Source organism: Hyperoodon ampullatus (genome assembly GCF_949752795.1).
Source record: "Hyperoodon ampullatus genome assembly, chromosome: 3".
Taxonomy (NCBI): domain Eukaryota; kingdom Metazoa; phylum Chordata; class Mammalia; order Artiodactyla; family Ziphiidae; genus Hyperoodon; species Hyperoodon ampullatus.
The window spans coordinates 137,274,518-137,291,132 of record NC_136916.1 but is presented as its reverse complement, the minus strand read 5'-3'; the positions used below and the strand labels follow the sequence as shown (position 1 = coordinate 137,291,132).

Sequence of the window (16,615 nt, the reverse complement as noted above, 5' to 3'; positions counted from 1 at the left end):
AATGTATCAGTCTGTGAAACAATTCACAAACAAAGCATACATAATTGCTTTACTTAGTTGTTGCATCTCAACTTTGGGAGATATAAATTTATTCGGCAGTATAGCAAACATAAAAACTGTGACAAAATATCTTAAGGGCAACCAAAAATTTGATCCTCAAAACAGTTTAAATACTAGGACTGCCAAAGTTTCTAAACAAGGACATACTTTAATGATCCAGATGCCCATTTATAGTTCTACACCGTTTGAAGGACTGAGACAGACTCCCTTCAGTACAGGCAAAGCCGCTGGATGCAACCTCCTGTAAAAGGGACAGCTGAGAGCTATTGTCATTAGAAGAGTGAATTAACCTAGAATTTTCTTTTTTTCAATTTTATTAATATTTTAAAAAATACATAAAAATACAACATCCAATGTCTGAATAAATATATTTAACAAGTTGCAAGATAATACCTTATTTTACACAAAATTTTCAGCTTTAGAAATCTTGTTAAATAACTTCATTGTTGTTATATATTTCATTTTTGTCTTTTTGTAACAAAATAAAAACTCTGAAATTACATAGAAAAAAGACAAAATATTTTTGTCAAGGGATAAGATAGTCCACTGAAAACTTATTCACAATTCCACTGTAAACATTAATAAACATTAAAATATTTGCATAAGTGTGCTCAAAAATCCTATAAAAAGTGGAAGACTTATTACAACTGTAGTTTTCAGTCAACTACACTTCCTTTCACAATTTATTTTGTCCCATTTACACCTTAAACCTGGGCACACTGCTGAACATATACTTTGGCAGTTCTAAATAGCAAGTGCTTCCACAAAAAAAAAAAAGAAAAAGAAAACCAACAACAACAATAAAAAAACACAACATAAACCCCCTACTCACCAAGTGTTCAAATACACCTCAGTGAAAGTGCAGCAGTAACTATTTAGCTGGGTATTTTGATGTTTATCATGTGCACTTGCTTGTCTATGATTTCTATAACACCTGAAAGCTTTATTATACAAATTCAAATTTGCTAAGTGCCCTTTTGCTATCTTCACAAAAAAACGAAAAAAAAAAATTAAAAAGGAAAACTTATGACAAATATGGCAGGCTGCCTAAACTTCAGTTATTAATCAGCTTATTTCTTTTGCAACAGAAAAAAAAAGAAAAGAGAAGGGAATAGATACAATCCAGCCTGGAAAAGTGTACAGGATATACTTAGCAATGTCAAACCAGTTGAGTGCTTTCTGTGGTTGTATTTCAGGGATTTGGGATTTATGTCCTTGGCAGCAAACTGCTGGGAAGGCAGAGAAAACATTTATCACCTGCATTCTACAGCAAGTACGTTCTGTGGGGGAGATGATGAGGAGGGACTCATTCCAGTGTCTGATGAAGCAGATGACATGGAGGCTCCTGCATGAGACACTGTAGAATCAAAAAAGCTACATTAGACCCGAAAACTATCACACAAAGATACCCAGCCACCGGCGAATCAGAAATAAATTTCTTAACATTATTCACTTCAATTATAGTCCTCTTAAATGGTGCATGAAGGAATAACAGCATTTTGTCAGCAAAAATTTTGTTTGGTTCAATTGAATGGAATCAGTCTCTCATCACTTAAGTAACTCAGTTCAAAAAAGGCACCAGAAAATGTAAAGACTAAAGAGATATAAAATCTTAAATCCCGGGCTTCCCTGGTGGCGCAGTGGTTGAGAGTCCGCCTGCCGATGCAGGGGACGCAGGTTCGTGCCCTGGTCCGGGAAGATCCCACATGCCGCGGAGCGGCTGGACCCGTGAGCCATGGCCACTGAGCCTGCGCGTCTGGAGCCTGTGCTCCGCAACGGGAGAGGCCACAACAGTGAGAGGCCGCATACCACCAAAAAAAAAAAAAAAAAAAAAAATCTTAAATCCCAACTTGAAAGATCCCTGAAAGAAACTCACCTTGTCCCAAATCAGAAATGAGATCAACCTGAGATAAATTTTCACTATAGGAAATTCCTGCTTTATCTCTGGGCTATAGGACCATAAAAGAATTCACTTATCCTAGAGAATTTCTTTTAACCAGCTAACCATTGGCTGGCTTCCTAACTTTATCGTGTCCCAATATACCCGATGGACACAATACTCTCATAAGCAAGAAGCAGTAATCTAAGTCAGGTATCAGAATCATGGGATCAGGATGGAAATGTGGGTGAGTGATTAGAAAAAGTCTTCAAATGAATTTAACAAAACTCTCCAGGAGCATGGAGCATGGATTAAAGATCATTACTCTATGCATCAGGTGCTCTGTCATTTTTTAGTTTTTACTTTTTTCTTTGCAGGGCCCTCCTATCTCCTGCTAATCTTTGCCCAATTATTCCTATTTTACTTAAAGTCTTAATTTTTGTTTAAGTATACATTCCTCAATGTGTGTACTGCCAAAATGACATGTAACTCATTACTACAAATTCTAATATGTGTGCTAGAAGTCACTCAATGTTTCACTTTAATAACTCACTTCACACACACAAAATTAAGAAAACAAAAAAGGGAAGAAGACTCTAAGGAAATCATCTTTTTAGTTGTCTGAACTTATATGACCTTTAGGAAACTCAAAGCCGTTGGAGGTTCTCTGAAGAAAAGCTCAATTTGTTAATTTGTTCTTCTTTCTGTATTTAAAAATGCTGTAAAGACTTCTTGCTATTTACAGTTTTTAAAGAAAAGGACAAACATGGAAGGTCGATCTCTTTCCTTTTGCTCCATCATATTTCCAGGAATTGAAAATTGCTGGACTTGGAGTAGAATGATTCAAGACCACATATGACACAGGCCATTTTATTAGTAATTCATCCCCTAACTCTATGCCATAGATAGAAAACTTCTCTCAAGATAGGCAAGCCTATCAGATAATTTACTGTTTTTTTCTTAAAGGGACATCCCTCCTAGAGCCCTCCCCTCCTGTTCCATCCTATTCCTGAAATAGTTGCTTTGTAGGCCTGTTATGCAGTGATCATTCTAGGGCTTCCATGTGCCATCACCTTGAGATTTTCCTTACTGTTTTCCTATGTGGGATTCCTTGTTTGCTGGATGTCATGTTATGTTAATAGCTTGGCTTCTAGTTTTTAGTGTCACCATTGAGAAATCTGACGTGAGAAATCTGATGCTGTTCTGAGACCCAGGTTTTGTATGTATCTTTATATGGTAAGCTTTTGGAACCTTACCTCTATCCACAGGGTTCTGAAATTTCATAATGTGCTTTGGTGTGATTTTTTCCTCCATTTTTTATAGAGGGAGTCCTTTCAATTGTCTAACCCACCTCCTTCAGTTCTGGAAGTTTTTCTTATTTCTTTGATCAAAACTTCCTCCTATGTTTATTCAGTGTTCTCTTTCTAGAAATCCTATGATTTAGAAGTTGGACCTCCCAGCCAGATTCTATACTTCTCTTAGTTATTCTCTCCTATTATCTGTCTGATATTTTACTGGGATTTCTTTAGCCTTGCTATCTTACCCTTCTATTTATTTATTTTTTATTCCAAATATCATATTTTTAATTTTTAAGAGATGAATTCATTGATAGTATCATATTCTTGTTTCAAGACTGCAATATCTTTCCCGTAACTTTGGATATTAATTATAGTTTGTTGTTTTTATATGGCACATTGTCCAAGTTCCTTTTTTCTATTGAATATTTTGGTTTCTGTCTTTATGTAAAGGCTTCCCTCAAACATCTGGTCTTGTGGCTTCCATATTTAAGGGGGAGCATTAAAAAGCTAACTGGAGGCTATACATGAGGCCACCGGGCTTTTAAATGTTGGGCAGTGCACACATAGTGATTTGTAAGGATTTTGCTTTTTGGTTCAGGAACCTCCAAATGCTGGTATCTGTGTTAGATCACTTCCCTTGGGCTGACCAGTTTCTCCAGAGGAATCTTTCAATCTCCTTCCAGGAATGAGCATAAGCTTGGTTACCAGCTTTCAGAGAGATAAGAAGATGAGATCGTTGGTTGGAAAAGGGACAGAAGTCTCATCATTTAGTGCTGGAAACTTTCACTCAAGCTCATTATTTTTGGTTTAGCACTTAACCCTCACCTTCAGCTATGGCTGGTGTCCCTGAGTCTTTCTATAAGCCTGTTGATCCCTCTCAGCCTCCAATAACTTAATCTCCTATTTTCTGCTGGAGTTAGGGGAAAAGGTAGTTTGCTTCAGAGGCTGGGATGAAAGGATCCAATTTCTCCTTCCTTTTTCAAACCATCTCCAATTTTCATCCTCACACCTCACACTGTCCTCAGAGCTTTTCTGGGGTGATGTAGTATGAATTGGCTTGCTTCTCATTGTTTTGTCCCACTAGAAGGATAAACAAGCTTAGCTGTTTAGCATTCTGTCATCTGCTAGGACAGTTACAGTCCATCTGCTTCTCAGCTTCCAAAAGATATGCTGTTGACATTTCTTGTCTACCGTAGTCAGTCTGCTGTCCCATTCTCTCATCCTTGTGGGTATAGGGCTTTTAATTTTCTTTACAATTATTTTAGTGAGGCCTGGGCTTGGGGTAGATATGAGATGTCAATGTTTAACTAGAAGTCAATGCTATACATTTTTAAGGTTTAATTCAGATGCTATTCTCTCCTCATGATTATTCCGAAGTCATCTCTCCTTCCACCAACTCCTGTTCTTGTTAATATCACTCTCAGGGCCCTCAACATACAGTTCCACTAGACGTTAAGACTTTGAGATCGAGGTCTGTATCTCATTCATCTCTGTACTTCCACCACCTGAAAGAGGGCCTGGCATATGGTATGTGTGCATTAATGTTGTAAAGCTGAACTATCTTATATAGTAGTTGCTTAGGAAATGACTTATGATCCCAACAAGATAACCTCCTAGAGGATAAGCCATATCCCTCTTCATTTTGATGAACCCCATAATGACAAATATAGTGCCTGTTAATAGGCAGCCAATAAATGTTTGTTGAGCAGTGAGAGAAATTCAGAGGGAGTAAGCTCTTCTTAAGAACCCACCACATTTAGTAAAATCACACATTTTGTAAAACAGTTCATAGTCTCTTCCAAGAGTCTCATTCTGATTCAGTTGTTGACTCACTTCAATAGCAACAAAGAAGAAAACACTAGGAATCTAAAGATAACAATTAATAAATATATACTATATTAAAAAGTGGCAAACCTAAATCTTCTAAAATGATAAGATATATATTTGAAAAATAGAGGGAAGAAAAATTATAATCAAATTACCTTCTCTGTCTTTCTTTTTTAATCTTTTTCTCCTTCTATCTATGGTTGCAACTTCAGACTTCAAAGACATGTAATACTTTCTTATTTCCTGTAGTTTTTCTTGGAGAAAAGAGATTCTCTCCGTACTGTTCATGTTATCTAATTCATCTAAAAGAGAAAAAAAGTTAATTTGGATTTAAAAATAATTCTATGAGAAGAAAAGATGGCAGTTCTATCAAAAGTCCAACTCATAAATCAACAAAAGCTTTAGTTTATTAAAACCTAACAGTACACTAAACAAGGCTCTATAAAAATGGAAGACCTTAATTAAATTCACGAATAAGATTTCTATATATATCCCAAATATTCCACTAAACATGTATTACTTAATGATGTATTACTGAAATAATCAGAAAAGCACAAGGAAACATCAACATACAGCAACTCTGATCTATAATTGTAGTTATTTATCCAAATACTGTCTTTGTATTGATGTTTTCCTCATTTATTAGTTATTTCCAATTGTCAGTACAAGAAAGGGTGTTTAAGTTTCATCAATTTATATAAATCATACATGTCTCATTCCATAACTGGAGAGCTTTCTCCAATCAATATTTATCAAGTTAGTATTATGAAAAGACACAGATTTGTATTTAAGATAATAAGTAGTGATTATTAATAAGACAACATTTAGGATACCTAAAAAAATGAATTTGCTAATCATTATTCCTTATTTTGACATTTCAAAATATATACCACTTTGTAATATACATTCAAGTTTTCTATAAGTTTCTTACTGAGTTGAAAACTCCACTTATATGTCCGAGGAGATGAATTCGGATGTTTTTCTTTCTGTTTATCTTTTTCTCCATCTTTGATGTGAGGGGATATTCTTGCAGGAGATCGTGCAAGCTTCTGTGGCTTAGGTACACTAAGATGCTTTACTGGGGTACATTTACTTGAATTGTCTAGGACAGGAAGATCTTCACTATCACTGCTTTGTCCTGTAATAAGAAAAAGTTGACTCAGGTTATAAGTGATAAAAATCTCAAATATTAAGATGCAACGGACCCAGTAATTACACTTTTCAGTATCCTGAAGAAATAAATGCACAAATGTGCTAACTTTTATAACAATAAAAAGATGGAAATAACCTAAATACCCACCAAAAGGGAAATGGCTAAGAATTATATATCAGTACTATTGAATACTGTGCTAAAGTTATTAAAAAGAATGAGCTAGAGTTCCTAAGAACAAAAATGGCAAAATATCCAAAATACATTGTGAAATGATAAAGTTAAAAAACAGTAAGCACAGTATTGCCCCATTTATGTTTAAAACAAAACATAAAAACAACACAAAAGGGGACCAACCGAAACTTTTTACATGAACAAGCATAAAATACACATCCAACTTTTAACATATGTATAATATATAAAATGTGTCAGATATTTGTTTGCAAGGCTACATCCCTCCTCACCAAATGTGTACTTAAAGATGCTTTTGGTTTTCACTTAATAACAAATTAGAATTTTCTCTCAACTTTTTCTTCTTTTTTTCAAAGTCTACACCCTACTTCCATCCTATTCACTCTCAACAGCCAACCTTCCCTTCTACTGAAAAGGCAAAGTCGAGGGTTACACACTCACTTTCCCAGCCCCTCCCCTACTGTATCTGTCCTTATCTCCCTTTTTGGGCCTCAAAAAGAGGAGGCTGTTAATTCTGGGCAAACTAATCTCTTCAGCTATACTCTTGAAACCATTTATTCCCAGCTCCTCTGAAATATCCCAATGTCATTTTATCTTTCTTCTTTTTCCAGAGTCTATGAACATGCTTAAAGCTTTCCTACCTTTAGAGAGAGAGGGAGGGAAGGAGAGGAAAGCCTCCCCCTTTAGCTGGCACCTCTTTCCTTCTCTTTAGGGTCAAATTTCATGAAAGAGAAATTCTTTGTTATTCTTATTTCCATACTTTCTAATCATGTCTCCTTCCCATGCTCTTGTTAGGGCCCCAAACACTTACTATTCACCAAATTGAATGAATATATTTTAATCCTACTTGAATATTCTATTGCATTTGAAACGTCTTTCTTATTCAAACCAACTAGTGTTTACTGATTTTCACTTATCTCTAATCTGCTTCTACTCTACTCTTCCTGGCCCATTTAAAGGGATATGCCATATAATTCCACTTCTGGTCCTTTTTCTTCTCATTTTACAACTCTCCCATAGCAGCTTTATCATCTTGTAATCCTTCAACAACTATCTTCTAAAAACAGACTTTCTTCGAAGTTCCAGAGCCTTATTTTCCTAATATGCGGTACCTCTAAAAGCAACATTCCCTAAATTACTCTTCCAACAGCCTGCTGCTACTCCTATATGCTGTATGTCAGTTAACCAGTTCCTCATATCTAATAATAATTGAGTACTAGTGATTTTATGTCCCAGTTCTCTTAATTCATTCATTCTTTCACTGCCTTAGTTAAGCCAAAGATTCTTTCCAAAAAGAAAAACTGATCATCTCCTTTTTTTTTTTTCCTTTTTAATCTTTTTAACTTTTTATTTTGAGACAATCTTCAAACTTACAAAAAAGAAAACAATTATCAAAGAATGTTTTTCTGCCATTTGAGGATAAATTGCCCTGCCATATTTGAATACTTTAGTGTTCTCTTCTTACAAATAAGAACATTCTCCCTGTATTAGTTATCTACAAATTAGCCCAAAACTTAGCAGTTTAAAACTACAAATGTTTAGTATCTCACACGGTTTCAGAGGGTTGGAATCTGGGAACAGCTTGGCTGTGTGGTCCAGCTCAGGGAATCTTGTGAGGTTGCAGTCAAGCTTTTAGCCAAGATTCTGGTCTCTGAAGACTTGACTGGAGCTGGAGGATATGCTCCCAGATGGCTCACTCACATGGCTGTTAGTGAGTGTTGGGAGGCCTCAGCTCCTTGCTGGCTGTTGGCTGGATATGCTCAGTTCCTCACCACGTGGGCCTCTCTATACACTGCTTGAGTGACCTCACACCATGGCAGCTAACTTCCCCCAGAGCAAGTGATCCAAGGGAGAGCAGGAAGGAATTTGCAGTGCCTTTTATGACCTATTCTCTGAAGACATACTCCATCACGTCCACTTTATTAGTTAGAAGTGAGTCACTAAATTCAGCCCGTACTCAAGAGGAAGGAATTAGGCTTTGCCTCTTGAAGGGAAACATATCAACACATTTGTGGATATGTTTTAAAAAGCACCACACTCCTAAAGAACCATAATACAACCATCAAAATCAGGAAATTAACACAGATATATTACTATCATCTAATCCTCAGATCCCACACAAGTATCTCTACTTTTTTTTTTTTGCAGTACGCGGGCCTCTCGCTGTTGTGGCCTCTCCCGTTGCGGAGCACAGGCTCCAGACGCGCAGGCTCAGTGGCCATGGCTCACGGGCCCAGCTGCTCCGTGGCATGTGGGATCCTTCCGGACCAGGGCACGAACCCGTGTCCCCTGCATCGGCAGGCGGACTCTCAACCACTAAGCCACCAGGGAAGCCCAAGTATGTCTACTTGACCCGATAATGTTCTTTACAGCAATAGGATCCAGGTGAGAATTATACACTGCATTTAGTTATCACACCTCATAAATCTCCTTTAATCTAGAACAGTTCCTCTTTCTTTGACTTTCATGACCTTGACAATTTTTAAAATCATAGGCCAGTTATTTTATAGAACATCCTTCAGTTTGAATTTGTTGATGGGTCCTCATGATTACAGTCAGGTTATACATCTTTGACAGGAATATTACAGATGTGCAGCTATGTTCTTCTTATTGCATCCTGTCAGGTGGTACATTTCACTTTGTCCCATGACTGGTGGTGTTCACTTCATTTGACTAAGGTGATGTCTACCCAGCTCATCCACTGTAAAGTTACTCATTTTCCCTTTGTAATTCCTGCTGTCTTTCTAGTCTCATCTCCCATCACTCTTTCTCTGCACTCTAGACCTGTCTTGTCCAGCCACTAGCCACATCTGGTTATTGAGGACTTGAAATATGGCTCAAAGGTTTTTCTTTGAAATGCCTTTTATCTTAAATAAATTATATGCCCCTTCCTTGAAATATGTATCTACTGTAATCTAGAATTTCCCTTTCAGACTTGAATGAAGGCATGCTTTGGAGGTAAAATTTTAATTTGTCAAAATCAACCATGTTTATTTCTATTTACTATATTCTACAACTTAATTTTACTCCTTATTGTACAGAAATGTGTTTTTCATGTTATCTATTCTTACTGGTTTACTAATTTTCCTGTTTGTTTCAGTAAGAATTTTATTTCCCCATATTTCAAACTTACTGCGTTACTATTTAAAAGTCAGTTTTTCTAGATTAAAGGAAAACATTCCATTCAGAAATGTAAACTTAATCTGCTTTTATTACCAGAGCAAATGTTATTTTTCTTTTGTTCAAGATTCCCAAATGTATTCCTCTAATATTAAACTGCTTTACATAAGAAATACAAATGAAATAAGCATAAAAAATAACCACAGCTATCCCAGCTCTAAATAAAATTGACAAGCTGGGCTTCCCTGGTGGCACAGTGGTTGAGAGTCTGCCTGCCGATGCAGGGGACACGGGTTTGTGCCCTGGTCTGGGAAGATCCCACATGCCATGGAGTGGCTGGGCCCGTGAGCCATGGGCGCTGAGCCTGCGCGTCCAGAGCCTGTGCTCCACAACGGGAGAGGCCACAACAGGGAGAGGCCCGCGTACCACAAAAAAAAAAAAAAAAAAAAAAAAGAAAATGACAAGCACCTTCAGATGAAAAACTAATGGAAAAATTGCTACTTTTCAGAACATAATAAACCAAATTGAGTTTTAGGCTGACACAAATGATCAAGCCAACAAACTGCTGAAAGTACTAACACCACACTAAAGCCAGCATTGAAAAGTACCAACCTGCTCCATTCTTTTCATTTTTGGCTACAGCACTTGTTCGCTTTGGGGTTCGCTTCTGCTTTTTGGCCAATAATCCGCTAGTTCCATCACTTGGCCTTTTCTGACCTGAAATAAGTGAAAAGAGAGAATTAGAAAAAAAAATCAAAAGCAAGAACATTCATTCACCTATCTACTCTACATGAATTTCCACGTGTATGTTAAAAAGAAAAAAAAGGAGGGGAGGGAGGGAGAGAGGAATGACGGAAGGAAGGGAGGAAGGAGGGAAGGAGGGAGGGAGGGTACTTAACAGATAAAACTCTTGGCTTACTAGTTTTTGGTTTTAATACAACGGTTGATTTTCTCCCTAGGAAGTCCTTACCCTTCTCTCTGCTCTCTCTTTCTTGAACAATTATACTACAGGTACCAGAGGCAACGCTGGCTTCAAATCCATTTGCTGATTCCCTCTCACAGAGACCTTCTTGAGATTCTTCAGCAATACTATCGACCTCAATGGTTATGTCACTCTCACTTTTTATACTTCGAGACTCATCTTGGCTGAGAGTAAGTGGTGAAGCTACTGAAAAGTTATGCTGTACTGCAGGAGGTAGGGCAGGTGGAATAGAAACAAGAGAGTTAGTTTCAGAGCTTTCAACTACTACATCCTCAGTACTGGTCTTATCCTTTTCATCCAAATCATCCAAATCTACTTCATGGCAAACCAAGGTTTCCGGCCCAATCAGAGGCATTGCATCCTCTTCTTCTTTTAGCGGAGTATTTACAGTTTCTTCAGCTGGACTACCAAATTTTTCTTTAGTCAACTCTTGAATGCATTGGTTTGGCTCTGCTATTAATGATGGCATTCCTTCATTTTCTATTTCAAAGTGTTGTTCAAAATTTAAGCTTTTCATTCCGTCAGATGCAACACAATCACTGGTCCTTTCTTGAGAAATACTATTTGTCATTTCCATTCCATTCTCAATTCTTACTTTTTTCTCTGGTGATAACTGTCCCAGTATTTTCCGTTTCAACTTTTTTTCTTTTGCACATTGGTCAATTTCATCTTCTGTAGCAGAAGAAAAGTTTTTACTGTCTAATGAAGTAAATTCTATACTCTGAGCTTCTATATGAGGTTCAGTTCCTGCTTCATCCTGGCTAAATGATGAAATCTTTATAATTTCTAAAGAAAGATCTTTTGTCTTGCTTCGTCTTCCCTTTCCTTTAGGAGATTTTTCTGCCTCTTTCTTAACTTCTTCTACTTGTTCCACTTTATTTCCAAAAATCTGTACTATTTGTTCATTCTCTCCAACTTCTAATTTCAAGGTTTCTAAAGGCTGCATTTGAGTCCTATCATTTTCTTTTAATATGTGTGCAGCAATCTTTGGATTTTCTTCATCTAGTTTATCATCACTTAAACTTTCATTTTTTTCTAATTCTTCTTTAATATCAGGAGAAAGTTCTTCGTTCATCAAATTCTTTTCTAAAAGGTCTTCTGTTTCACTATCAGACGAACAGGAGTCTGCAAGAGGAAATACTGTATTACAAAGGTTTCTAGCTTAATTACCAATGCAATTTTATAATAAAAATTCTGCCAAAGACAAAACTCTTATCAAGTACCTCTGAATACCTCCTTGTAGAAATTTCTTATGTAAAATAAATCAGGACTTCCCTGGTGACACAATGGTTAAGAATCCGCCTGCCAATGCAGAGGACACGGGTTCAAGCCCTGGTCTGGGAAGATCCCACATGCCGCAGAGCAACTAAGCCTGTGCACCACAACTACTGAACCTGTGCTCTAGAGCCCACGCGCCACAACTACTGAGCCCGCACGCCGCAACTACTGAAGCCCGTGCACCTAGAGCCTGTGCTCTGCAACAAGAGAAGCCACCGCAATGAGAAGCCCACGCAGCAAAATGAAGGGTAGCCCCTGCTTACCACAACTAGAGACAGCCCACGTGCAGCAACGAAGACCCAACGCAGCCAAAGATAAATAAATAAATTTAAAAAATAAATAAATAAATCATACATTTGTGCCAAAATGGGGGAGGGGAGACCTCAAATTCCATGTGAAAATACACTGCATAGAAAATATTACTGTCTCAACCTATAAAAGAGCTATTTTGCAATTTTTACTAGTATCGTATTTAGGCTACAGTAACCCCTAGAAAAAGCAAAGGACTAGTACCGAGATATGAAGTTAATATGTTAAGTGGTTTGATCTGAGATCTAGAAGGTACTGATTAATAAATGAGATGCCCATTTTGTGTCCTTAGAAAGGAATATGATATTCTACTTAATTCTGAAAAGATGTACAGAATGAGAAGCTTGAATTCTCAAAACTTTAAATATTCCTCTGATTAAGAGACAGGAAAGTATAGGCCAGCTACCTTAAATCATTCTCTTTAACTCAGAAAAATTTTAAAATAATAACTAGGGTTCTAAGACAGTATAGAAGTTGTAAAATACAAAAATTCTACCCACATGGTGCTCATGTTCTAAAGAAGTGCAAAAAAGCAAGCTTAAATGTACTTTTTAAGTGAAAAGGTGTGTAGTTTTATTTTGTGGTTTTATCATATACAGAATTTAGAATTTTTTTCTCATGTTAAAAAAAGTAGGGACTTCCCTGGTGGCGCAGTGGTTAAGAATCCGCCTGCCAATACAAGGGTCATGGGTTCGAGCCCTGGTCCGGGGAGATCCCACATGCCCCGGAGCTACTAAGCCCGTGCGCCACAACTACTGAGCCTGTGCTCTAGAGCCCGTGAGCCACAACTACTGACCCCACGTGCCGCAACTACTGAAGCCCGCGCAACTAGAGCCGGTGCTCCACAACAAGAGAAGCCACCACAATGAGAAGCCCAAGCACCGCAACGAAGAGTAGCCCCCTCTCGCCACAACTAGAGAAAGCCTGCACGCAGCAACAAAGACCCAATGCAGCCAAAAATAAATATAAACAAAATAAATAATTTTTTAAATGTAGTTTTTTACTTTTATGAAGTAGTTTAGCAAGACCATGTATAGTTCTGTAGACTGTACACTGCACATGGGCATGCATCTAAGAGGGCATCTTCCACTTTGTGGACATCTTGCACTTGTGTATTATGACAACCTTCCAGCAGATGGCAGTAAAGAGGAGGAAAGATGCCGTTTTCTCCACATGGTGGACTCACAGCAATCCTGTGGTTCAGAAAAGCTTTTTTCTTCAAGGGAGGGAAATTTTTATATGAACGTTTTTCTAAATTTAACATTTCTTAAATTACATGGAAAAATATACAAAGGTAGAAAAGTGGGAAAAACAGTAAAATCAGAATAAAATATATTCACCTATATTCATCACAAAACATGCCTCTATCACATTAGTTTGTCCTGTCTTTGAACAACACAGTCACAACTTTATTGAAAGATCCTAGGTGAATAGCAATAGATTACAGAAGACACTGGCACATGCTTTGTAGGACAGTGCAGCACACAGGAGGACGCATGGCTTGTCAATGCACCCTCTGTTAAAATAGAATATTCCTATGGGGGACTCCCTGGTGGTGCAGTGGTTAAGAATCCGCCTGCCAACACAGGGGACATGGGTTCAAGCCCTGGTCCAGGAAGATCCCACATGCCACGGAGCAACTAAGCCCACATGCCACAACTATTGAAGCCCGCGCACCTAGAGCCCGTGCTCTGCAACAAGAGAAGCCACTGCAATGAGAAGCCCACGCACTGTAACGAAGAGTAGACGCAACAAAGAGTAGAGCCCGCTCGCCACAACTAGAGAAAGCCTGCGCACAGCAACGAAGTCCCAACGCAGCCAAAAATAAATAAATAATTAAAAAAGAATATTCCTACGGTATTAACAAGAAAAGTTATTCCTAATTAAGTAAAACATCATTAAATTTTTTTTTTTTTTTTTGCAGTACGCGGGCCTCTCACTGTTGTGGCCTCTCCTGTTGCGGAGCACAGGCTCCAGACGCGCAGGCTCAGCGGCCATGGCTCACGGGCCCAGCCGCTCCGCGGCATGTGGGATCTTCCCGGACCGGGGCACGAACCCGTGTCCCCTGCATCGGCAAGCGGACTCTCAATCACTGCGCCACCAGGGAAGCCCAAAACATCACTAAATTTTAAATAAACATGATACAGCAAAATAAACATTTTCTTCAAATCAAATTTTGTAGTTTAAATCATATAGTAAAAGCCTAGGGACTTCCCTGGTGGTGCAGTGGTTAAGAATCCGCCTGCCGAGGCAGGGGACACAGGTTTGATCCCTGGTCCGGGAAGATCCCACATGCCGTGGAGCAACTAAGCCCGTGCGCCACAACTATTGAGCCTGTGCTCTAGAGCCTGCGAGCCACAACTACTGAGCCTGAGCTCTAGAGCCCATTCGCCACAACTACTGAAGCCCACATGCCTAGAGTCTGTGCTCTGCAACAAGAGAAGCCACTGCAATGAGAAGCCCGCGCACCACAACGAAGAGTAGCCCCAGCTTGCCGCAACTAGAGAAAGCCCGTGCACGGCAACAAAGATTCAACGCAACCAAAAATAAATAAAATTGATTCCTTAAAAAAAAAAACCCTAGATGACTTTCTATGAATCTCTCACATAACTGAAGTTTTATTATTTTTATTATTGATTTTTAAAAACCAGTGATTCTCAGAATTGAGCACCTTCCATTCCATTTGACAGAGGTGAGCTGTCTGGCATATTGATGTGAGCACTTCTGGTACCTGATTTTCCGTCGCTGTTTGGAGTCTTAGACAAACCATATGGCATGTTTGATGAAAGAGTAGATTTTAAAGGAGGTCGTCCCCGTTTTGACTTCTGCCTCTCCTCATCCCTCTTTTCATCCTTTTCACTGTCTTCTTTGTTCTGGGTAACAACAACAAAATGTATGAGAAGCACCAGCCTATGAAAAATGAACAGTCTACTTCTCCAAGGAAAACTATAACTCAGAAAGGTTTGTTATGTCAACTCCTAATCTGTAGTTATGGAAAAATTAAAATTAAATCGTTTTCTAAAATATTTTTGTACTTATATGAATATGATGTTCTACAACTTCAACTTGTAACACTGCAATTATATTGTGAAGGTCAGAGTCAGTACATTAGAGAGCTATACACTACTGTAGCTATACACTATACACTACTCAGCTCTCCCCCTTGTTTCTTACTATTCCTTGAGGAAAAGAAAGATACGTCATCATCTCTACAGCAAAGGCTGAAAATTGTGGGTGTGCATGAGGGCCAATGTATGTCTTAAAATTTAGTATTAGCTTCCAGCATTTAAAAATCAGATTTCGCATTTTAAAAAATACAGTTGTCTTGAAAAGTCCTAAAATCTGGCAACCCTGGGTCTGCATCCCACAGCAGAGTAGTTAGTTCCATTCTCTCTAGATGAGGAACTTGACCTCTTCTTTGTCACTCTCAGTCCTACTTTACCCCTTTTCTAGAGAACCTCATAGGCCTTTGTGTTTGAAGTCTGTGCCCTAGGGGTCGCTGGTTTTCACCTTTCCTGAAACAGCGTGGTAATGTGTTTACATTTTTTACTTTTTAAGCTTCTGGGTTGTAGAAGAGAAAATCACAATTATTTTGAAAGACTCAAGATGATTATACAATGAGAAAATAACGTTTATAGAAAATACAGTATGAATAATTCCTGTACCTATCATAAAGGATATGGCACCTATGTACATACTTTAGCTTTTTTCTTCTGTTTTTTCTTTGGTCCACCTTTGTCCAACGGCCAGATTATCCTGTCAGCCTTCACCCATTCATCATACCTTAAAATAAAGAATATATTAAAAATTCACAAGAATACCTTATTTGAAATGTACTCACCAAATAAAAACAACAGTGAGATAGGCTAAAGAATTTGGTTCTAGTGTTGGCAGAAATGTGAAGGGCACAGATGCTAGTTTGCTGGTAACATGTGTGCCAAGTACTCTACTAGGTGTTTTATGTACCTGCCACCAACAGGTCAAGGCAAGAGAATTTCTCAGGGAAAACAGGCTTACAGGGACATCAGGGTAGGCAAACGCTGAACAGATTCAAGATTGTTTGAACTGCCTTCTTTTCCACAACTCCCACACATCTGAGCTTAATGAAATAAGTTGATTCTGCACTGGAATTCATTCTATTGACCGAATAATGAAAAACAAGTCAGGTAAATTCAAGTTTGTAATATGCTCAGTTCCAGATTATTTTATGAAGTCCTTTTCAACTCTTTTCCTCTCAGAACTCTCTATAGCCTCCAGTATTTCTAATAAAATTTTATTCTGAACTGTAGCACCTCTAAGACTGAATTTTTTTATAGACATTTCCTTTACCTATGTTTCTTCTGTTTAGCTCAAGTTGAGAACTCCTCATTTTCCCCTTTCCTAAAATATTGACATCACTTCTAGATTTTAACATAGTCAGTCCAAGTTACTACTCAGGGGCAAATAAGGAATTAAACTTCCTAGAACTAAATAACAGCTTTTTTTTTTTTTTTTGGTACACAGGCCTCTCACTGTTGTGG

General features: G+C 38.1%; 1 protein-coding gene across 1 annotated transcript in view; it reads right to left on the bottom strand.

The window, feature by feature from the left end:
- Positions 1-1,283: 1,283 nt before the first annotated feature.
- ARID4A (AT-rich interaction domain 4A) overlaps positions 1,284-16,615 on the bottom strand; it is a gene marked incomplete at its 5' end in the record, with an annotated part of 54,514 nt that continues 39,182 nt past the window's right edge. The window contains 7 exons of the mRNA XM_079699177.1: positions 1,284-1,417; positions 5,220-5,366; positions 5,996-6,202; positions 10,139-10,243; positions 10,497-11,633; positions 14,827-14,968; positions 15,794-15,878. Coding sequence (XP_079555303.1) covers positions 1,314-1,417; positions 5,220-5,366; positions 5,996-6,202; positions 10,139-10,243; positions 10,497-11,633; positions 14,827-14,968; positions 15,794-15,878 — 1,927 coding nt within the window. The 3' untranslated portion in view covers positions 1,284-1,313. The remainder of the gene's footprint in view (positions 1,418-5,219; positions 5,367-5,995; positions 6,203-10,138; positions 10,244-10,496; positions 11,634-14,826; positions 14,969-15,793; positions 15,879-16,615) is intronic.